This window comes from Caloenas nicobarica, chromosome Z (assembly GCF_036013445.1).
Source record: "Caloenas nicobarica isolate bCalNic1 chromosome Z, bCalNic1.hap1, whole genome shotgun sequence".
Classification (NCBI taxonomy): Eukaryota; Metazoa; Chordata; class Aves; order Columbiformes; family Columbidae; genus Caloenas; species Caloenas nicobarica.
In genome coordinates, this window is record NC_088284.1 from 16,613,241 (window position 1) to 16,637,737 (window position 24,497).

General features: G+C 40.9%; 1 protein-coding gene across 1 annotated transcript in view; it reads left to right on the forward strand.

Moving 5' to 3' along the window:
* Positions 1–899: 899 nt before the first annotated feature.
* The window catches only part of JMY (junction mediating and regulatory protein, p53 cofactor), a 71,164-nt gene continuing 47,566 nt past the window's right edge, over positions 900–24,497 (forward strand). Inside the window, exons 1-2 of the mRNA XM_065656267.1 lie at positions 900–2,144; positions 23,741–23,914. Of these exons, the coding sequence (XP_065512339.1) occupies positions 1,239–2,144; positions 23,741–23,914 (1,080 nt within the window). The 5' untranslated portion in view covers positions 900–1,238. The remainder of the gene's footprint in view (positions 2,145–23,740; positions 23,915–24,497) is intronic.

The following is a 24,497-nucleotide window of genomic DNA, read 5'->3' on the forward strand; positions in this document are numbered from 1 at the left end:
CAAGCTCCTGGTGCATGGCATGGCACTAGGTGCTCTCGATGACGAATCTTTGAAATATTTTGGCTTAATCTCTAGACAGAATTAAGTCACACAACTGAAACAAGAGGCTGAAGCACCAGATCCTTTCCTATTAACCATGCAGGAAGCCACTTTACGGGAAATGCAGAAACTGATCCTCTGTGGATATCGCTTCCCTGTGGGAGGATTTGTTGCCTGGATGGACCACCATACTTAAGCCGCCTGCCAGCTTTGGGGCAGAGGCCTTTGGGAAGCAGCAGCAGCTGCGGGCTCGTGGGGAGCCGGCAGGAGAGCTGCAGGGCAGGCCGGACCAGGGCAGTGCGCCTCACCGGGCTGACAGGCCAGAGCCGCGGCAGCGCTGCCTCAGAGACCGTGTGCCGTGGCGAGCGGCGGTGCAAGCACGGCGCAGGAGACCGATTTCAGGGCGGGCGGGCAGCCCGGCCCAGCCCGGCCCGGCCCGGCCCGGCCCGGCCCGGCCCAGCCCAGCCCAGCCCAGCCCAGCCCAGCCCGGCTGCGCTTCCCGCCCGGCCCAGCCGCCCCCGCCAAGCTCAACGGCTCCTGGGGGCACGTGCCCTTCCCGCCGTGCACCGCGGCGCGCCCGAACGGCCGCGTTGTACGTCCGAGGGAAAGGGCGGGGCACGCCCTGCCCCGCCCACCACGGGAGCGCGAGGAGGGAGGGCGGGAGATCGCGAGCGTGGCCGGCGGAGATGGGGCGGGAAGGGAAGGGAGGTTCCGCCCGTCTTCCTCCGCCGAGAAACCGGGGCGACAGCCAATGGGGAGGGCGTCCCGCGGGCGGGGGGCGGGGCTTCGGGAGGCCGCGGGGCGGGGCCGGCGCTGAGTTGCCGCAGCGCCACCGCCGCTTGTAAACAGATCCTGCCCCACGTGACGCGCGCGAAGTACCTGTACTGGGGCACCGGGCATTGTCCGCCGCGGCGGCGGGTCGGTGAGCAGGGGCGGCGGCGGGATTCCTCGGCGGCCGGCTCCGAGCAGAGAGGAGGTGATTCCTCTCCGTCCTCCCTCCCCTCCCCCCCAGCTCTTCCGCCGCTCCGGCGGGGATCCAGCGCATCCTTCCCCGTGCCCCCGCCGCCAAGATGGCTGATGGTGGGCAGTGAGGCGGCGCGCGGGGCTGCGGGGAGCCGTTGGCAGCCGGCGCGCGGCGGGGCAGGCGGGGGCGGCTGACGGGACGGGCGCGGGGTGTGTGTGGGAATCCGCGCAGCGCCATGTCCGCCTTCGCCCTGGAGGAAACGCTGGAGGCCGACTGGGTGGCCGTGAGGCCTCACGCCTTCCAGGAGCGGGAGAAGCAGAAGTTCGTCTTCATCGTGGCCTGGAACGAGATCGAGGGCAAGTTCGCCATCACCTGCCACAACCGCACGGCGCAGCGCCAGCGCAGCGGCTCCCGCGAGCTCCGCCGCAGCGGCCCCGCCGGCGCCGAGGCCAGAGCAGCCCCCAAGGCCGGCAGCCCCACGGTGCGCAGGGGCCCGGCCTGGGGCGCGGACTCCGGCCCGCCGCGGGGCTCCTCGCATCCCCGCGCCGAGGCGGGGCTGCGGGGCTCCGAGCGGGGCGCAGCGGCCGAGGCGCTGCCGAAGAGTCCCCAGCGCGCCAAGAGCAGCCCGGCCCGGAGGCCGCAGCGGGGCCCGGAGGCGGCAGGTGCCGCCGATGAGATAGAAGTGCTGGAGCTGGGAAAGGAGGAGGGGGCAGCTGCGCTGTCGCTGCCGCCCTCGCCGCTGCAGGCAGCCGAGACGGCCGCTCCTGAGGCTGAGCCCGCGGGGGAAGAGTGCAGCTGGGCCGGCCTCTTCTCCTTCCAAGACTTGCGGGCTGTTCACCAGCAGCTGTGCTCTGTGAACTCTGAGCTGGAGCCCTACCTTCCTGCCTTCCCCGAGGAGCCCTCGGGCATGTGGACGGTGCTGTTTGGAGCCCCGGGGCTATGCGAGCAGGAGATGGATGCACTCTGCTACAAACTGCAAGTTTACTTGGTCCACAGCTTGGATACCTGCGGCTGGAAGATCCTTTCGCAGGTACTCTTCACTGAGACTGACGACCCCGAAGAGTATTATGAGAGTCTGAGTGAGTTGCGACAGAAGGGGTACGAGGAGGTGCTGCAGCGGGCCCGCAGACGAATCCAGGAGGTGAGGTTACCACATGGTCCATATACCTCCACCTTAGTGTTACCTTTTTCTTACTTCATGACTTATTCTTTAGTTGTTTTGTCTAGCTGCTCCTCTCTACCGTTGCAGAATAGATTGAACCATGGGACGAAAGAAAGTACAGGAAAACTGTCTAGTTAAAAAAAAGAAGCTTTGAAAATCTAAGTAAGAGAATGAAGCTTAACCTTTCCAAGGTCTCTAAGGTCAGGATTTAAGAAGGTGCAGATTTCTCTTAATGATCTAAGTGTGCCTCAGTACTTTCTTCTGTGCAATGGAACGTAGTTGTTTGTGAACAAGGATCTAATGGATCTGGCAAGGTCTCACTCCCAGATTATTGTTCTTGCATTGCTTTGCAGCAGGATGTGTTGGATGCCGAATTTTGCTGTTTAATGGGTGGTGTTTATTTTGACAGTACAATTTAGGCACTTGAGGCCAGAAAATTTGAGGTTACTACAGCCTCTGGTTGCTGAATCTGGTATTTCAAATGAGAGGATGTTTTCTGGTGGAAATGGAGTAACTACAACTTCTGTTCAGCTGGGAATTGGCAAGTCCTAGCAAGTAGTTACTGTGTTGCCATTGCTAATGCCTGACGAGACTGAGATGTTTCTGAACTCTCCATCTGTCTTTCTCATACCATGCTATTTAGACAAAAGTACTTGAGGAGGTTCTACTAACTTCTAGCATCAGTGTGTGAGAATTTTTTAACATCTTTGTGGACTGAGGTTTATGAGGATCCAGATTTTTCCAGAAAAAAAGGGAGAATTTTGCAGTGGTTTTTATGTTTTGATGGCCTTGATCTAGAATGTACCAGGACCTGTCTAGGTATGACTATATGTAGGAATCAGGTTATGGAATTTCTTATTTTTGCAAACACCATCTAAATTCTATTGTATGGATATAGATATGTATGGATATATTGGCTGCTTCAGCTGCCTACATATATCCTGCCAATGTGGTGTGTTCAAAAATGTTTGGTGGTGAATGTTTGTTCCTCGATGACTCCGTATCTGCTTGCTGTCTGCTTTGATGGCGTAGTTTTGAGTCTTTTTAGGATTCAGGCCGAGCTTTTGCTTAGTGACTGGAGTTACAGAGTATGAGAAAATTGTTTTAGCAATGATGATATCATGATAAGAGCATCCAAGTGTAGCATTGTCAGGTGTAAGTTTATTTCCAAACTGTTGTGGTAGGATATATTGTTGTAATTTTTCTTATTTTTTTTTTCTTTTTTCTCCTCATGGCTATTTAAAGGTCTGAATTAATCCTTGTTAATTTTGGTATACAACTGATAATTAGTTTAATGGTTTTCTGCAGTAGTTTTAGTCTAGAATACATGAAAGCATATTGTTTTCTGCTTTTTTGTCTTTGACTGCATGAATGCTTGGGAACACGTGCTTAGATTCGCTTAGCCTTCAGCTCAGTAATTTGTATAAGGAGCTGAGCAGGACAAGAGAAGTTCCTGTTAAACATGTGAAGTTTGGGAACTGTGTAACTAACTCAAAGCGTGTGGTCTTTTTGAGGAAACGCTAATTTGGAATTATGGTGCAAGAATCACAACTTCTGTTTTCTTAGCACCAATACTGTTGGCAAAAAATAAATTAGTTATCAATAGGCAATGCAAGCTTTATCCATCAAGATCTCTAAATTACAACATCGTATTCTCTGTTAATGTTCTGAACTTGGTGCAGACGAAATGGCAGAGCCTATTTGTGTATTTGACTACAGTACAACCTTAGTTTCCCATAGTAACCAACCCGTACTTCTGTCATTGTCAGTTGTGTAAATTGAGCCATCTTTAATTAAAGGTAGTTCATGTTTAAGAAACCAATAGAATGACCTGTTCTTTCCCTTTTGGCTCTCAGGTTTCTCTTTTCCTTACCTGTTAGTGGTTTACTTCATCCACAGGAAATGCCTTTCTTTTAAGCAAATACTGGTATTGTCATTGCGATTCTTAGCAAATGGAGCAATGGATGATGGGTACTGCTTGGTATTTCTGAGTTAAAGGTTTTTCATACTTTCAAGAGAACCTACTGAATTAGTGGTTCATCTCTCACTTTAATTTACTTTTCCATCAATGCTTGAAGTCTGGCTGTTGGCTCATTCTGCCTGTTAGCAGATTGCAGGAATGTTGGATTCCTGTGATTTTAAACAACTCTACCTCTTACAAGAACTTTTTGAGAAAAATGAAAGGGATTGAGCAGTTTTGGCAACTGAAATGATATCAAGGAGCATAATGAATGTGGAAGATCTTCATTAATGCAAAATTGTGCAAAAAACAAGTTTAGAACTCCAAGACTTGGGCTTAACATTTAAAAATATGCCTCTGTGGTTTATAGTTACTTAATATATCTCATTTTTCTAGGACACATTCTTCTGTGCAGTTAGATACTGATTGCAGTTTCTGTTGATGATATTCTTTGGGGTAGAGAAGTGAAATGAGCAACAGAACCTCTTGTTCGTTGTTTCAGCATCCCCTACTTGACCATCTGTTGCTTTCCATAAGTTACACACAAGCAAGTTTATTTTCACAGCAGTTAATAATTGTTGCTCTTTGTAATAGGCATTTTTCTCTCTGCCTCAATAATAAACCTTTAATAAGCCAGAAGAATGTTGCTAGTAGAAACAGATCCAAGATGAGGAAGAAAAATAGTTGTAGATGAACAGCATGACCTGGAATTAATTTCTTCTGCATGATTTGCAGTTTTGAAATAGCACATATTTGATTTTTTAAAAATAAAACTATTAATTCTGGAATAGCTTAGGAATTTGTGTTAATTTGTGTTAAAGTAAAACCTTGTATCTAAAGGAGTAAATACTGTTCTACCTTATTTTTAAAGACAATAAACACTGGTCCATATCCCTTGTTCATTAAGTTTTGGCCTGTTCAAAAAATTCTTTGGGTGCTCAGCTAAAAGTCAGATGGAGACATAATACAGAATCAGTTAATGACCAGATAAAAAGATGCTATTATTACAGCAGAGAGGATAACGTTGAATCCTTATTTGGGATTCCAGCTTCTTGGCCAGTATTTCCAAAACCTTAAACTTTGCATCCAGAAGGCAGAAACAGGACTCCTCTGTACTCTTGTTCCTGCCAGTTTCCTGTCCATGTTCTTCCCCATATAACATGGGAGGAGTTTTTCTAGGCTAACCATAACATACTTGTAAATTTTTGTGAGTAAAGTAATATCGAAGATGATGTCATACTTCTGTCAATGCCGTGCTGGCAAAAGGTTAAACGTAGTCATAGTTTTGCTGAATAAAATGTGGTGTTAGTATAAACTATGATTAAAAGGGTTTGGTGGCTTAGTCACACCAACGAACATATTCCATTGTATGCTTATTCTTTGCTCTTGCATAGCAAGTTGTGAGTTTGGGAAGCCTATCTTTACATCACATGCCTACTTCAGCATCTTTGGATTAATGGTACCTGTGAATCTCTCTGTTCCGTATAGCTCTTAATTGCCATGGTAGTCTGAAACTTGGCAGATGATGGCCTACAGGATCTTGAATGCCATTTATAAAACTGGTCAGACATTTGCTTTCATTTTATCTGTACAATCTATGAATTCTAGTGTCTGCAGGTAGACCTTTAAAGACCATTCTGCATCTCTGTTCTATGTGTGTTTTGAAATGCTTTACTGGAAAAGTTCAGGAACACTTTTTAGTGATGATTAAATTCTGAAGAAATACCATGAGCATCTTGTTTTCTGTGGCTAACCAACACTGCCTTGAGAGTGAGGACCTACTGATATTTTTAATCTCCTTGCTCTGTATAGTGGAATATTTTACTAAGCACCAGAATAGCCCTGGGAACTTTTATGTCGGTTGGCTTAATTTTCTTTTGGTTCAAAAGGTTAAGAAAAATTAACAGAATAAAATTTTAACTAGTTTGTTACAGTAACAAGTTGTATGAGAAGAAAATGTAGGTTTCCTGACGGAAATTTGTATTGTCATTTTCTTCTTAAATCAGTATGTATACAATCTTTTAAAATGACTCGCACAGCTTTAAAGGGGAAGTATTTTTTCTTTTCAGTGAATTAAATGTGATAGTCAAATCACATAAATTTTTAAGTGATAGAGTTATAAATTGTGAACAAGGGTACTGTCACATATTTCTGTTTACATCAGAAAAGCTAAATAATATCCATAGGTTATTCTTTTGTTTTGTTGAACCTGTCCTAATATTTTAGAGAAAAATTAATATTCAGGATCATCTCAGTAACTCAGAGAATTTTATTTCCTTGCATTTGGCTATGTGTATTCAGTTGTAAGGTAAATGTGTATATAGTAGGTAGTGGGGCACTGTACTGAAAGTGCAAGTTTTCCAGAGGTAAGGTGACCTCTTTCTATTCAATGATGTACCGCTAGGCACAGTGTGATTTGAAGAGAAATTTCAACATCAAACTCTTAGATAATATTAAACACTACAAAAAAGTATTCTTTGTTCCAGTAATACAAAAAATAAATGTTAGCAGTAGTGTTTCCATCAAAACCAATGTAATTCTATGCAAGCAGTGAAGAAAACTGGATCCTGTATGTTAACTGGAAAAGCTAGAGTTAGAAGATATATGTGGTGTCTCGGTGGAGAAGAGAACACCAGTTCAGGTTTAACTTTGGGAACAGAAAATATTAAAATAAGAGATTTTTTTACATTTTCATATTGACATGAACAGAGCAGAGTTAAGACTAATGCTGAGCATTTGGGAAATCCAACCTATTTTTGTTCGAAAGCTTCTTTTTATGTACTCATTATTTGTAGTGTTAACATTTATTTCGCGTAAAACTCTTTTGATTCACTTCTAAATGCTTTGTAAATACGCTATGTAAGTGCTGTACCATTCCTGTATGTTAGTACTGACCAAAATATAAATGTCAGCAGCTGTAGGGCGTGCTCTGTAGAGCATATAAGTAGACTCCAAGTTCCTAGGAGACACATGATAATAGTACTCTGGCTAGTACTTGTGTTGCTGTCCAATCGAAGATATTTTCTTCCGTGTCAGCCATCATCTTTGTATTTACCAAATTTGCAGCTGGAGTCATTAGCAGTTATTTCTGGTTGTTACAAACTAATCCTGTGTTAACAAATGTTTTAAAGGCCCAGCATTTTAGGCATTCGAAGTTCACACCTGACTTTTTCTGCAAGCATCAAACCCAATAGCAAGGATCCTGCAATACATTCTCAGATAAGCAGAATTAAAAGTGCAGTGGTTCACCACTTCCCCTTTTCTGTAAATAATAAAAATTTAAGTCGCACAGATATTTTATTTGCAGTGTTTCAGTGAGTTTCTGAAATGTGTTCTATAAATGTAAATCCATGTTACAAGTTAAACACTTCATGATGGTATCTGATACTACTGGAAGATGTGGAAGTAGGGTAGAGAGGGCTATATCACTTCAGATTCTTGGTCTGTCACAGTAGCAAGGGTAATTAAATACACAACTGCTTAGTCGTATGGTGGACTCAAATTTGTTGAAAGCCTAAGATGTGATTACATAGCATTTTAAAATATGTGCCTTAAAATGGTTTCTCGGAATTCTGTACTTAAAGGACATTAGACCATATTACCATAGAATTAGCTTCTCTCTTTAGTCTGAGTATTAAAACCCTCTAAGTCCTAAACAATGTAACAATTTACTTTTAAATTGAAAATCTTATGTATTATCCTTTTTCCATTTGGTATCTTTTTGAGAAAATGTTTGTTTTTTTCCTACTGCCTTTCCCTTTTACTTCTGTTTTATAGGTAGCAGCAAATTGTTTCAGAGATTTATAGACTTGTGATCATAGGTTAATTAGATTTTTTTGTTGTTTTTGAATCTTTTTGTGTTGTCCCTTTTCTTGTCTAGGATACCTGTTTTGCATTTAAAGTTGTTTTTTGTTTTGTTTTGGTTTTTTACAGTGCATTTATGGCATATATATGTAGATAGACTTCATGAATTGTTTTATTAATGCCTTCTTAAGTTTGAAAAGAGCTAGCTGAAAATGATGGAACACAACTGTTGTATCTGAGAACAGCAGAATGTTTAAATAACGTACATTTCTTCAAAACATGTACAAATGATATGTACACAAAGAAAAGAACATCTGCTTGAAAAATTAGGTCTTCCTTGGCAGAACTGAAGTCTTACATAAAAAATAAGAATACATTCTGTTGAATACAGCAATACTGTTCAGTATGACCCTTAAGTCAGTAAGCTTAGTTTTTAGGAACTGAAGACAGCAGCTTGCCAGTCTCATACTTAATTTCTTTATCCAAGTACCTGTGAGGAAAAAATGTATCCTCTGTTTAACTCTCTGAACTGGGATTGGGGAACCATTTCAGCCTTGTAGTTGGGGGGATATTCTGCTGATGAGATTATTTCATTTGATATTCCCCTTCAGAATTTGTATTGTTTTCCTAGATGTGGAGGTAGACTTTCTATTTTTTGTTTCAAGTTATTCTAGTTGATATGCAGTTGCAGCATTTTCATATGCCAGAACATTTTGAAGAGGTGTGTACCACCTATGTAATAACCACTCTGTAATCCATTATGCTCCTCGGGATTCACAGATCACTTAATGTTTTAGCTTTTAGAGGTGGTGTTGGGTTGTCTTTTCTTCATGTTTACCTTTGTCTTCTTGCATATTTGTTCTAAATTTTTCCAGCATTATTTTCTTTCCCTTCAATTGAATGTCCTGCCTTCAAGTTGATGCCTTTAAAAAGTGCTTTCTTAATCTGGTCACTTTTTTCCCCCTCTGTTTCTGACTGAGGTACTATTACACAGGTAGGTTTAGAATTTGAAAGCAGACTCTTTCTAATCATTTAGTCTTTTATATTTCTTGCTATAATATGAGAAGACACTAATTACAGATGACCAGTGAGGTTTACGTTGTTCTTATATGTAAATATTGCTACCACAGAACTGAAGAAGGCACTGAGAAGCGGAGTTTTTCAGAAATGGCTGCACCTACTGTTTTTCCTCTTTGAGGGGATGCTTTTAAGGATCCATTTTTTAATATTAGTAGAAACATTTGTTGTGGATGTGTGATCTGGGGTTTTGCTTGTGGCAGAGCAGTATTTATATGACTTAATGAAAAGTGTGACTTAACAGAGTTCGATGGCAAGGTTCATTTTGTTACGTACTGCATGGAGGAAATCTGCCAAGCAGAATCAGGCTGTTGCCTGGCTGCAGCTCTGGCCTTCACCTCCTTTGGATTCTGCACCAAACTACTGCCGGTTTGGCTGCACAGGAGTCAAGTGCACTCACCACAACACACCATTGTAGTCGACCAGGAAAGTCCTGTTATTGCAAGAACTTCAGTCGAAGTGGGGACTCAGTCCAACTAAAGATGCATCTGCAAAACCTTTTTGTCTTTTCAAGAGATGAAAACTTACCCATAAGGAATGTAGTAGGGAAAGAAGGAAGATAGGATAGGAGCGTAGGAGAAGAGGGAAGAGAATGATGATACTCTTAAGATACATATTGACTAGCTCAGTGATGTTATGTATATGTAGCTCAGACTGCTACCTGCTAAATAGGGGTCGGCAATGGAATAAGGTGGGATTGTGGCATGTTGAGCCAGTTGCTTCAGCAGTTGAGAGTATCTTCTAAATAGGCTCAATTCTCTTCCTCCTTTATTTTCTTCAGAGAAGGATCAGCTATTAACATTTGGTGATACTGTAGTTTTACTCTGAGTCTACAATGCCAGAATGTATATATTTTTTTTTAGTACTTTACAAAAGCTAGAGAAGCAATTGAACAGGAATTGAACTCTGTAGAGGAATCTGCATGTAAAACATGTTTTGTGATTTTTAGGCAGCTGGACTGGTCAGGAGTTGCTAGTAATGTAACAGTTACATTGTTTCTTCTCCTTTTCCCAGAAAACAAACAAATGAAACCCTAGTTAAAATAAATTAACTTTATTTTTTAAATATGCCACAAGTTATTGTTAATTTACTAAATACTAAAAGCTTGTAAATAAGATATTCTGCTGTTGTAAACATTTTCCTGTGTTAAAAATTGAGGTCCAGAAGTCTTGTCCTGCTACTGGTGTTTAGCATGATAGTGCTCTGGGGAAAGAGCCTATGAGGCTAACAGCAGCTGTAGGTTTAATCATGTACCGTATACTGATCTAGATTAGAAGACCGAGAGTTTTGAGGAAGGGAGTCAAAGTTAATCTACATTGGAACAATTTATTACATCTTGCATAGAACTAACATCACTGTAACCATTCAGAACAAAGATCTTGGGTAGTTCACTGAAAATCCTTGCTTTAAATGCGGTGCTGTTTAATAGCAAACATGCATAAATGTTTTAAGAACAGTGAAAAAAGAGTTGTTGTGCTCTTACATGATGTAATACAATGATCTCATCAGAAATCTGGTGATACTATTTACTAGAATACAGGTTAGTCTTTAATTTTTGAAGCCCTTGTGTAACTTGAAGCAGGATTATAAAACCAAAGAAAATAGTCCAAATTTGTTAGGCCTGAGATTGGATGATCGCATAGTATCTTCCAGTCATAAGCTGTATAAATTAATAAGGGAAATGTGTTTTTCTTTTAATTAGTTTGTTGTTGAAACTTGCCTGTTTTCAATTTTCTGAAGAATTTGGGCCTGAAACATAAACTGTTATTAGTTTGTCTGAAAACTTCATGAAGAATTTTACCACACAGTGGTAGATTTTAAGTTGAAAAGTCTCCACAAAGATGTCCTTGTTTACTAGCTCTTGCTTGTCAACTCTGTCCATTTCTATTAGTAACCTTGTTAGAGGCTCAATAGCGCAGTTGGGATTATACTTTTGGATTAACTCTTCTGGTCATAGGCATAAAGGTGTTTTGATGTGCAGAGAGCATCCCTATCAAGCCCGTTTTTGAAAATTGTCATCTGGAGCTGTTCTGGGTAAATGTAAATAGAATACTGGTGGTATATCTGCATATGACTCTGCTCACCAGTCATAGACATTTTGGAAGAGCTTGCTTTCAGTTAAAAACCTTTTACTGGTAAGATCCTATCTCTGGGTTTCATTTCTATCTATTATTTTTGTAGTATTTATGTAGTAAGAGTTACAGAATCACAGAATGTCAGGGATTGGAAAGGACCTCAGAAGATCATTTAGCCCAATCCCACCGCTGGAGCAGGAACACCTAGATGAGGTTACACAGGAATGTGTCCAGGTGGGTTTTGAATATCTCCAGAGAAGGAGACTCCACAACCTCCCTGGGCAGCCTGTTCCAGTGTCTGTCACCCTCACTGTGAAGATCCTCTCAAATTTAAGTGGAACATCTTGTGTTCGTTTGTACCCATTGCCTCTTGTCCTGTCATTGGTTGTCACTGAGAAGAGCCTGGCTCCATCCTCGTGATACTCACCCTTTACATATTTATAAACATTAATGAGGTCACCCCTCAGTCTCCTCTTCTCCAAGCTAAAGAGACCCAGCTCCCTCAGCCTTTCCTCATAAGGGAGATGCTCCACTCCCTTCATCATCTTTGTGGCTCTGCGCTGGACTCTCTCCAGCAGTTCCCTGTCCTTCTGGAACTGAGGGGCCCAGAACTGGACACAATGTTCCAGATGTGGTCTCACCAGGGCAGAGTAGAGGGGGAGGAGAACCTCTCTTGACCTACTAACCACCCCCCTTCTGATACACCCCAGGATGCCATTGGCCTTCCTGGCCACAAGGGCACAGTGCTGGCTCGTGGTCATCCTGCTGTCCACCAGGACCCCCAGGTCCCTTTCCCCTACACTGCTCACCAACAGGTCATTCCCCAACTTATACTGGAACCTGGGGTTGTTCCTGCCCAAATGCAAGACTCTACACTTGGCTTTGTTATATTTCATTAAATTTCTCCCTGCCCAACTCTCCAGCCTGTCCAGGTCTCGCTGGATGGCAGCACAGCCTTCTGGCGTGTCAGCTACTCCTCTCAGTTTGGTGTCATCAGCAAACCTGCTCTATTCCCTCATCCAAGTCGTTGATGAATATATTGAATGGTACTGGTCCCAGTACCGACCCTGGAGGAACTCCACCAGATACAGGCCTCCAACTAGACTCTGCCCCACTGACCACAACTCTCTGGCTTCTTTCCTTCAGCCAGTTCACACTCACCTCACTACCTGATCGCCCAGTCCACACTTCCTCATTTTAGCAGCAAGGATGCTGTGGGAGACTGTGTCAGATGCTTTACTGAAATCAAGGTAGACCACATCCACTGCTTTGCCAGATTTTTTTAAAAATGTATGGATTTTTTTTTTTTTTCACTACATGTGTGGCAGGCAAACATCCATTCAGAAAAACATGTGAATGTTTAGGAGACTTTGTCAATGAGTTGCTCCTGGAAAGATGTTATAAAACACCCCCAGTCATTCAGCAACCTTTTCATTTTTTCCTGAAAGTAAATTGAGTACCTCTGATTTCATAAATGATAATGGAAATTTTTGTTTATTTTATGCTACTGTTATAATACTTTCCAAAAGGCATTTGTAGATAAATGTTTATATTACCTTCTTTTGGAAAAAATGCTATATTATTGGTGTGAGGGAACTGGATGGCTTTTTTTCCTTTGGAAAATGTTTAAGTAATCAATTGGCATTTGTTTGTGATGACTTGTGGACAATTTATGTGGGTCATCTAAAATTAGTAGTAGTACAACTTTTCACATGACAACATTGCATCATGGCATATTTTGAGCTACTTTAGGGAGAAGGAATTTTGAAGATTTTTCAGTGACTTAGAATCCTAGATTATTATGGTAGAAGGAACCACTCTGTGTTTTCTAGTTGAACCCCATGCTTAAAATAGAACTGACTTTGATTAGGGCTTTTTTTTAAACAAACAAGCGAATGAACTTTAAATAACGCTGTGTGCTTTATATCTGTTTTAAGGAAATTTTTAAAAAGAAAAATAAATGTATTAATTCAGTTGTGAAACTACTGAGGCAGAAAATCTGTGGATCAGTTTTAGAAGTTTCTGAAAGTTTGTAGTCTTTCTACAAATAGCACCTTGGCCTCAAAGCCCAGATTCTTCAGTCTTCAGTAATGTGGTATTTCTTTATAATCATTAGATGTCAGAATTTTAAATTGTACCATTCTGTCACTTCAGAGTGGTATAATTCAGCAAAAAATCCATATGTGGGAGGGGTTTAAAAAATCCCACACTACTTGCAGTATTGGAACTGTTCTAGAAGATCTAAGTTAATAGATAAATGGTATGTATTATTTCAACTTTGTTTTATCATGCTGCTTTATCACATATGAATTTTTTTCTCCATAACATTTAAACTGTGTATCCTTTCCCCTTTGTTTCTCCATGACGACAGGAATAAAACCAACCCAAATGGGTAACACCACAGAATGCAAATCTGTGTTCACTTTATACTCATATTTGTCTGCTTTTGTCTGAAATATTGTGCTGTTATGAAGGTAGTTTAATAGCTTGTTATTTATGTGATATTTGGTGTTAGAATAAGAGGAAGAATTGTGTGAATGATACAGGATTTCAGTAATTTCTTGATATCTTACTTAGCCTTTTGTTCATAATAGTGGGCTGTACATGTATTCTTTCTGTTGGGCCTTTTGGATGTTGTATTGAACTTCGAAATAAAAAAACCCAATTATGTTAGCTTAGAAACTTTAAAAATTGCATTTAGTCATTTGTAATGCTGTTTCCTTCTTAGATCTGCCTTTCCATGATTTCACCATTGTGCAAGGTGTTGTAAAGGTTGAAACAGTGTTGAGCTCTGCCAGCTTTGAGAAATTGCATAGAAGGCCATTTGAGTTAGCTGTAAGCCGATGTCCAGGGTTTAAAGGGTGTTCATCAGCCATGTTTTTGAAGGGAGCTGAAGAACTGGATGATCAGCTTGCTAGGGCTGAAAGGGGTGGATCCTATAGCTTTCTGTCACACCCCCTGGTTCAGCTTTGTGTTTATTCCTGTTGTGTTGTTTGTCCTTGTGGTGTGCTGCTTCAACTCAGTAAACCTCAGTGAATTACTACAAGAGAAACTACAGAAAGAGCTTTCTGCCAGATGCTCAGTTAGTTTGTTGAAAGGTCTGAGAAATACCAAAGCCAGTGCAGTGGAGGTAGAGAGTACCTGAGAGCAGAAGGGGCAAGAAACGGGGGTGGAATTGGAAGGAAAGAGGGGATTGCATCTGGAATCTCCTTTTCATAGAAGCAAGTCATTAGGTCAGCTCAGCTTGAAAAAGTAAATTCACCTGTACTAGTGCTTTGAATCTGGTATTGTCACAATGCTTTACCAACTTTGGATTAAATTTTTAGAAATCTAACATTAGATTTATCACACATTTGAGAATATCTGCTACCATGCCAAATGCATTGTAAAACTGATAAGAGTACTAATTCAGTGCTGCTGATAATGATTCACAGGAGCTGACTTCAGAGTGAAATTGATTGTACCTCTTGGGTTTTTTTTCTTCCAATCAAATTCTCACATTTGTTTTCATAAAAGAACATTTTCTCTTTAGCAGAGTGGGTATTTTACTAGGCCTGTGTCCTGGAATTGCAAACCTTGCACAAAGAAGGGTTTTAAGAGTAGCACTGTAATACTTGGTAAGTAAATGTATTAATTATATTAAAATATTAGTTTGTTTAGACAGTTGTCAGTTTTGAAGCTCTTGAATATGTTTGTCTGACTAATAGCATAGTTCAGAAGCACACAAGAGGGTCAGTGGACCAAAAGTTAGTGTATCTTACGGCACGGCATGAACACTTATGTAATGTATGTTCTCAGTGTTTTGGCTTTGTTGTTTTGTGTGTGCGCGTGTGTTTGTTGATTTATTTATTTTTTTTTAAATCAGACTTCTGCAGAAAAAAGTTACTTAGAACTCATTAGGATGTGTAAAATAAACTCTTTGCCAAGCCTTCAGGGTGAGGTGTTACCTAGAAGTCTTTTTGTTCAGCGTTACCTTGTTCCAACTGATCAATGATTCACAAGTGACTTTATCTTTTAGTTATTTTGCCCGTTTCCAAAAGGAAGGAGTCCCAGAGTGCCATAATAACTTCAGAATATGGTAAACGTATCTATTTTATTAATCCAATTACATGACAATGTAAATAATTCTTTCGTGTTACTAATAGCAGAAAAAAAAGCCCAGCACTCCTGTGCAATTAGCCCTTGTTTGCTATCGTTGTGGTTTAACCCCAGCTGGCAACCAAGCACCATGCAGCCTCTTTCTCACCATCCCCCCTGAGGTGGGATGGAGAGAAGAATGAAAAAAAACCCCAATTTGTGGGTTGAGATAAAGACAGTTTAATAGAATAGCAAAGAAAGGTATAATAGTAATAGAATATACAAACCATGTGATTTCTGTAGCTTATTTGTGGCAGTGCTGTTCTAAGTAATACAGTAAATTCAAACAAGTACCTGTTTTTATAGGCACTCATTTGGCATTAGAGTGTAAATCAGGCGTGGCACAACCACATCACATAGTAAGCTAATGTGATCACATGAGTACTGTCTTAAAATAAAAGCAGCTTTACCATGATGTTACACATATGTTTGTCTTGTTTACAGAAAAGGAGATGCATAATTTTTAATTGTCAACATCTCCCTCTTGAGCTTTCAGAAGAGGTCTGGTCTGCAATACATTGTTGTCAGAGTTGGCAGCTTTAAGCCTGAGCCTTGTGACATTCCAGTAAGCTATGTATATGCATACAGTTCTGCTGAGATTTCTGTTTAGACTTTTGGGTGGGAGGAGAGAAGTTGCATTGTTCAGTAGTGATGCATACATGGAAATAAAGACTTGGTTCCCTTGGCTACATTAAAATACTACTTCAATTTTTCTTACCAAGTTCAGTTCTTTTACTTTTCTGTGGACTTGTATTACATGTAGGGTGTTGAAATGAGGTGCACTTTAGTAGGCAGTGTAAATGAACTTCACAAAAGTAATTGTTACTGTCCTAGGAGCTGTTAACCTAAGTATAAACGAAGACAACTGACATGAATTAAAAGAGGCCAGGCAATCTGCAGTGTGCTGGTCTTAGCCTTCTGGTGTACTATTGTGTAGCAGGTTGACCTTGGATGCCAGATGCCCATCAAGCCGCTCTACCAGTCCTCCTCAGCTGGACAGGGGAGAGAAAAAATAATCAAGGGCTCATGTGTTGAGATTAGGATAGAAGATCACTCAGCAATTACTGCCATGGGCAAACAGACTCAACTTGGGGAAATTAATTTAATTTATTGCCAACTGAATCAGAATAGAATAATGAGAAATACTACCAAGTCTTAAAAACACCACCTTTCCCACCCCTCCCTTCTTCCAGGGCCCAACTTCGCTCCCGATTTCTCTTCCTCCTCTGACCTAAGCGATGCAGGAGGATGAGGAATGAGGGTGGCAGTCAGTCCATAACATGTAGTTTCTGCCACTTCTGTCTCCTCACAGTCTTGCCGTGCTCCAGCATGGAGTACCTCCCGTGAGAGACAGTTATTCACAAACTTCTCCAGTGTGGGTCCTTCCCATGGGCTGCAGTTCTTCATGAACTGCTCCAGCATGAGTCCCCCACAAGGTCACAAGTCCTGCCAGCAAGCCTGCTCCAGTGTGGGCTCCTCTCCACAGGGCTGCAGGTCCTGCTAGGAGCCTGCTCCAGTGCAGGCTCTCCACGGAGTCACAGCTTCCTTCAAGGTACATCCACCTACCCTGGCACAGGGTCCTCCATGGGCTGCAAGTGGGTGTCTGCTCCACCGTGGACCTCCATGGACTGCTGGGGGAGAGCCAACCTAGCCATACTCTTCATCATGGGTTGCTCTAGTGTTTGGAGCACCTCCTCCCCTTCCTTCTTCACTATCCTGGGTGTCTGCAGAGCTGTTTCTCTCACATATTCTCACTCTACTCTCCCAGCTGTTGTACAACAGGTTTTTTTTTCCCCTTCTGAAATATGTTATTCCAAAGGCACTACCACTGTCGCTGATGGGCTCAGCCTTGGCCAATGGTGGGTCTGCCTTGGAGCCGGCTGGCACTGGCTCTGTTGGACATGGGGGAAGATTCTGGCATCTTCTCACAGAATCCACCCCTGTAGACCTCTGCTACAGAAACCTTGCCACCTGCTCCCAATACATCTGTATACACATATACTGAGGTACACAAACTGTCTGCATGCAGGTAGAAGACTGTTTTAAACAGGGTTTAAAGAGGAATAATGTGGCTCACTTGATATGAGCAGCTCTTCAGAGGCCTAGGAGACACATCTTATGGAATTGTTCCTTTTTATTTCTTGTGTTTTAAACACCTCATGTTTTACTTTCTAATGTATTTTTTGGGTTTTGTTTTGTGTATGTATGTGTTCGCTGTTTGTTTCTTAGATTAACTGCAAACTTTGAACTTTTTTGTTATGTGTTTTATGTATGCATTTGGTTTGATTATTTTAATCAGTCCAGTCCTTCTCTAAACAGCCCTTCAGAAAATTCCCCCATAATCCAGACAATAACTTTTGCAATGTGTCAGCATACACTTCCAGTTCTCTGTCTTCAGCTGAATTCCCTGTCTTTCAGTTGAAAAAATAGGACTTTTTTGTCCACTCAGTAGGTGGATGATTGTTTTATGTACCAATTATAAACAGTGTTGTTTCTATATAAGTTTAATATGGAACTCACTTCTTTGTATCTTCTTCTAATCTTAAGAGGTCGGACAGATGTAGTGCTGGTTCCAGCACTGCTCGTGCTGTGCAGTATTACCTTATTTGTTTATGCCGTCCCAACTCTGTATCCATCCTTTGTATTTTCTTAGATATCTGATTTCTTCCCCAACTGTAAAATATATTTTAGATCTATATTGGAGAGTCAGTCTTTGGTCCGTTTTTGGGGCATTCACCTGCTGCAATAATGCAAATAGTCTTTTTGTATTACAAAAGTAAGGTTGTTGATAACAATGCAACCACGCAAACAGAAAGCTAAATGTCCTGGCAAGTCTTGATCTTTTAGCCACAACAGGTGACATTTAAATACAGGACCATGTGTTTAAGAGAGAGAAAAGTAGTTAGCCTGTAATACACATTTCATGTAGTCTGGACTTCTGCTCATTACCAGGACATGTGGGAGTGCATTTGCTTTTAACAATAATTTGTTTGTTTCTTTAAAGATAGCTTAAAAAGAGAATAGAAACAATTTAAAGCACGTTCTGATATAAGAAATTGCAGCCTAAGTTCAGTTGCTAAAATCTCACATCCAAATTTTATGTACTCTGGAACTTCACTTCTTTGGAACTTTGAAGCTCGTTGCAGGCTAATGCAAGTGTATCAGCGGAAGGATTTGGTGTTTCACTGTTAGGACTGCTGTTCAGTGGAAAGGATGGAGTATCTAAAACCTACTCTATCTATACTACTGTGCTCCTTTCTGAAAACAACTATCCTTAGTTTCACCTGTGATCTTAAGTATGTTCATTCAATTAAAAATCTTCAGAATTTCTCCTGGAAATGGCAACTAATACTATCAGGCTTTCAAGAATCCAGATTAATAGGAAAATAGGGTATTGTGTGATTGCTATTTCGAAAAATATGAAGAAGCCTAGGAAGGGACTGAAAAATATGGCCTGTTTTAGCTAAAAATGGATACCTGTCGTATTGCAATACTTTTATAAAATACACAAAATAAAATATGAATAACAGGGGAAGCTTTAGGAATAATAACAAAGGAAATGTAAGACTTGACTCTTCACTGATTAAATCAAGCTTTGGACTATACTCCAAACTGAGGTCAACCCACACGTAATTGCACTGTCTGCTGCAATGCTTTTAAAGCTTTATGGATAAAATATTTAAAAAAAAAATACAGAAGACATAAATAATGTTTGTTATATAGTTCAAATATATGTGCTGTTAAATTGAAAATGTGTTTCCTGCTGGTTAGAGTCTATCTGCATAATAGTTGCCTAAAATATATGGATCCATTTAGTTGTGAACAATGTAACATCTGTGAAACATGATTCTTAAAATAAATGCAGCGTTCAATGGGTATAGCACTAGTCAGGCCTGTACAGGATATTACTCTGCTCTCCTCCACCCACTTCTTTAAATAACATAATTAAAAAATTGTGAAAGTCAGAAATTCATACTGAGGCTGTTGAAGTAAGTGAACAGTAACACTGAATGTCTGTGCTGAGAATTAATCATGAGTGGGCCATAAAACAGACCGCAAAAATTGTTCATGTATTTTATGCTAACACCTTGAAAACTGCATGGTTTTAAGGTACCAGCTTGGTTTAGGCATCAGACAGCTTAACCAATGTCTCCATTGTAAAAAAGATATTAGGTGAATTTTCATGTTTCTAATATAGTGTATTGCCTAGGTACTTCTTGTGCAAAAATTGGAACATACACAGTTGAACTACCTGTGAGTGTATGGAGGGCCTGGTTTGCCTTATGACATTATTAATTCAGTGGATTCTGTGCTAGACCCAGCGTTATTGTTATCTGATAGTCTGAATACTGTCTGGATGCCAGCCAGCTAAAAAAATGCTACAGCTGACTTTGATCCAGAACGGGAAGCTTCCATCAGACTGCTTACAGAGCAAAGTGGGAGAGGCCCTCTACGCAGCCAGCTTGGCACCATCTGTCTTCTGTGTCAGTGCCCTTTCAGGACAGGTGCACCAGCTTCCTTGCCCCTCTCTGAACTCTCTCCAGCACCTCAATATCTTTCTTATAGTGAGGGGCCCAAAACTGAACACAGAATTCAAGGTTTGGCCTCACCAGTGCCGAGTACAGAGGGACGATCACTCCCTTAGTTCTGCTGGCCACACTATTCACAGAATCACATAGAATCACAGAATGTTAGAGGTTGGAAGGGACCTCGAAAGCTCATCTAGTCCAACCCCCCTGCCAGGGCAGGAACACCTAGATGAGGTTACATAGGAATGTGTCCAGGTGGGTTTTGAATGTCTCCAGAGAAGGAGAATCCACAACCTCCCTGGGCAGCCTGTTCCAGTTTCTGTCACCCTCACTGTGAAGAAGTTTCTTCTCAAACTTAAATGGAACTTCCTGTGTTCCAGTGTATACCCATTGCCTCTTGTCCTGTCATTGATTGTCACTGAGAAGAGCCTGGCTCCATCCTCGTGATACTCACCCTTTATATATTTATAAACATTAATGAGGTCACCCCTCAGTCTCCTCTTCTCCAAGCTAAAGAGACCCAGCTCCCTTAGCCTTTCCTCATAAGGGAGATGCTCCACTCCCTTCATCATCTTCGTGGCTCTGTGCTGGACTCTCTCCAGCAGTTCCCTGTCCTTCTGGAACTGAGGGGCCCAGAACTGGACACAATATTCCAGATGAGGTCTCACCAGGGCAGAGTAGAGAGGAAGGAGAACCTCTCTTGACCTACTAACCACCCCCCTTCTGATACACCCCAGGATGCCATTGGCCTTCCTGGCCACAAGGGCACAGTGCTGGCTCATGGTCACCCTGCTGTCCACCAGGACCCCCAGGTCCCTTTCCCCTACACTGCTCTCCATATCTCTGTTCCACAGCTCTTTGGTCTTTGCTACAAACCGAATAAGGTGATACTCTTCAGTTTCTAAATCAGTTTTCATGTTTTGTTTTGTCTTTTCTGGCAACTATAGTTTAAATGAAATTTCATCACGATTTTCTTTCAGGAAAGTCTTCATTAGGCACAGGAAATGGACTCTGTGTGCATCATTGCCTTAGGAAGGAAGAATGGTTGCTTACCTTGTGCTAATAATTTAATAATTTATATATTCTGTATGAATAACTTGTCCTCACTTGTATTTTTTTATTGGGAGTTTTGTATTTCTGAAGGAGTTGAGCATTAGGTTTAGGATTGGGGTAACTCCAGCAGGAAACCAAGCAGAACTGAACGTGGACAAGACCTTGAAATGATGCCCATTTATTTGTCTTCTGTATGGAAGGAATGTGATGAAAATTCATTGCTTTATCCCTACCATTTCCAGTGATGAACATGATTTTCGCTGAACAACCAACTAACTATAAGTAGATTCTTGCTTTTCTTGTCCTTAAGATGTCTTTGTGCTATACTGGTGGTCATAAGATGGAAATAGTCCTTCATTTCATGGCGCTTTCACTCCAACTTCTGCAAAGTCATGACTGTCTTCCAGTATATCAGAACTATTAAATAGGCCTTAAGAGTGGTCTTTAAAGGAAAAAAAATGCCCCTGCATTGTATTGTTCTGTTCCTGGAATGAGATTATTTTTCTCCTTTAAATGGTGATAAGTTTTCTCTAATTTTTGTAGTTTTTTGTTGCCCTCAAGGATTTGTATCTTAGTAGAATAGTAGGGTGTCACAATGAAACAAATGTATAAATTTATTTAATAAGAAGATACTAATAGTCTAAGGAACTAAAAGGAAATTAACATTACAGTGTGCTATAGAGCTGCTGCTAATAATAGAGACCCTTCTTGCATTGAGTGGCTTGAGAAGAAAGGTTTGGCTTTTCAGTACCTTGACAGTGGGGTAATTACAGCTTTGGAACTGCCAGAGGGTTTTCTGAATAATGCCCAGGGGAGGCAGGAGAAGGCTTGAAGATGGCAACTGTTTTTAGGCACTAGCAACACTCAAGAGTTGCGAGGAAGAAGGTGGATTTATAGAGTAGATGGTTAAAACAGCTAGTGGGCTGGAATAATGCATGAAATCCATAGGGAATTAGGACTCAAACCCAAGAGCATCTGAGGTGACTTCTGTCCCCTTAATTGCAGGTTAGGTTATGTGTGTTTAACCCTGAAAGTTCACAAAATGTCAGTTTTACGGACTGAAGCCAGAAACCACTACCTGGTACTCTCAGTGAGAGCTCAAATGCGACAAAATATTGCATGCTGCTGGAAGAGAGCAGAAGGGCATAGCAAATGACCTTGCAATAGGAACAATTGCCTAGGTGAAATCATTTATGTAATGCAATGAGTTGCCTTATGCTTCTGAGGAGTGTCACATCAGTTCTACACCATCTCTCCAAGACTTTTCATCTCTGTTAAGCCTTGCTGAGGGAAAGCTCCTCCTGGCTTCTTATCTGACGATCGTTTTAATGCTGAACATGTAAATAAAGCTGCTACAAGCGTCTCTGCATTCTGCTCTGCATCCTCTCTCTAATCTTGGCTGATCTTTGGGGCTTCAAAGGAAGCCTAGGTGGGGTGAGGGGGTTCTTCAGCAACAAACTTTACATTATGAAGAGAAGATTTTTTCTTATTTGGCCAGGTAACTGAAACACAGCATAGTAATATATATATATGTAATGGAGCAAACTGAGTGGACAGTATGGTAATCAAGACTTCTTTCTCTTGACTGTCCTGGGGTATAAACAGACCAGACTCCCAAGGACTGTCGACCAAATCTTCAATTTTAATCTACAGTTCCCTTTGTTTCATCTTCTAGTTATAACACTTCATGGAGTTCAGTATACTGAGAATATTTCATGTAGGCTTGACATCCAACTTGAATGAACAGTTAGAAGATACGATGTACTTATTCCATGGTGTTCCTAATCTTTGTTAAGTTTAAATAGACTTAGACTGTGAATATATGCTTTTGAGATGACAATATAAAGGACTAGAGACTTTGACTTTAAAAATTATATGAGGGGGATTAATTTCAGATAATCTTGCCTTTTTAAATGCATCAAGTACTCCACATGTCTGTATGAGATTAGGCTTTTTTAAACAGATGAATTTTTTTTTTTAGAAACGGTAAAAGATTTCCAGCAGCATGTGAGGTCTGCCCAGGCAAATGCCCAAAATAGATGCGAAACAAGCATATAAATTAGAAACATACATTGTAGCAAATCTGTACAAACAGGTGAATTTTTGGCTTTGTAAGAACTAAAGTAAGGAATGGACGGAATTTGTTGTGCTTTCTTACATGAATTAAAATTTTTTTTTTTTAACCTAAAGTACTTAGATAATTTCCATTCTAAAAAAAAATTCTAAACTAATGGAAACTTAGTGCATTTGAAATTTCATGCATAAATTGTCTAGGCTAAAATCATTAACCAGAAGGCAAAGTTACCAGAAATGCAGATCAGTGTTTTGTTTTGTGTAGATTCTTGTCTTTGTCTGAAGCTGCACTGATATAATGGGGCTGTGTGGGTCCAATGTACTGACAGGAGAAAAAAAAAAAAAGTACACAAAAAATCCTGGAAAGATCAGGATATGACTTCCCCTATTTTAGCTCCTTTCCTATCACTCCTTCCCCTTCTCTGTACCTGAAAGTGGGAAATCAGTGAAGTAGCATATGTGATTACTACATTACAGATTCTTGTACTAAGTTGCTTTTTGTGCTTTGTGCTCATACTCATTACCTTCCAGAGATTTTTGGAAACCAAAAATCAATAGGAGTGCTGCACATTTTGAGTCAAGGTTATCAGAGCCGTGCTCATACTTGACTGGCTAAATTCAAGATGTGGGTGGGGATTATGTTTTGTTTGGTTTGGTTTGGTTTTGGTTTTTTGTTGTTGTTGGTTTTGTGATTTTTTTTTTCTGTCCTTGTTTGTTTGTTTGATTGGTTTTTTTTGGTCTAAGTGATGATTCTGTGGGAGAGGGAAGATAATATAAGAGGATGGGCTAAAAAATGTTTTTTAAATGACTGTCACTTTTATCAGGAATGTTTGAACATGTTCACTGAAATTGGCACTTCTTCTACAGCTTCTGGAAAAACATAAGAACACAGAAAGCATGGTTGAGCTGCTTGAACTGTATCAAATGGAAGATGAAGCCTACAGTAGTCTTGCAGAAGCTACCACGGAGCTCTACCAATACTTACTGCAGCCATTCCGAGATATGAGGGAACTTGCAATGCTTAGAAGACAGCAGATAAAGGTATGGTAAAGGTAACTGAACTTCTTATTAATGGGGAAATAGTGTTTTTTAGTTACTTTTTACTATTTTTATTACACAGTATATGCAGCGATGGTTTCTCCACTGGATGTTGACCATATTTTCCTAGTTCCTTCATTCAGAGGAGTGCTTTTGAAGAGTGAGAACATCTCTGACATATGTAGCTAACTATCCCCTGTTTAACTTACTATGTTTGACTGTTCAAATTCATTGCTGAATTTAATAGGTGAAAATTACAATTTTGTGGTTACTTGGTATACTGATTAATATGTAAAATAGAGACATATGTACAGTATCTGTGCTATTGTTAATTCTTTTGAAAGATTACACAGGAAGTTACTTTTCATTTTGGTTTTCTGAGCTAATCTGGTAGACCATGAGAAGTCAGTAGCTTCCCATCTAATGTTATGAAACACTTAGACATGGAAGCATATTTGTCGCAATTTGTTGTGACACTTAACAATGTATTTTCCTAAGAGCTACAAAAGTATAGCCAGCTGAAGAGTATTACATTTTGGTAAAACTGTTTTATAATGCATATGTTTTCTTTAAAAATAACTCTGAT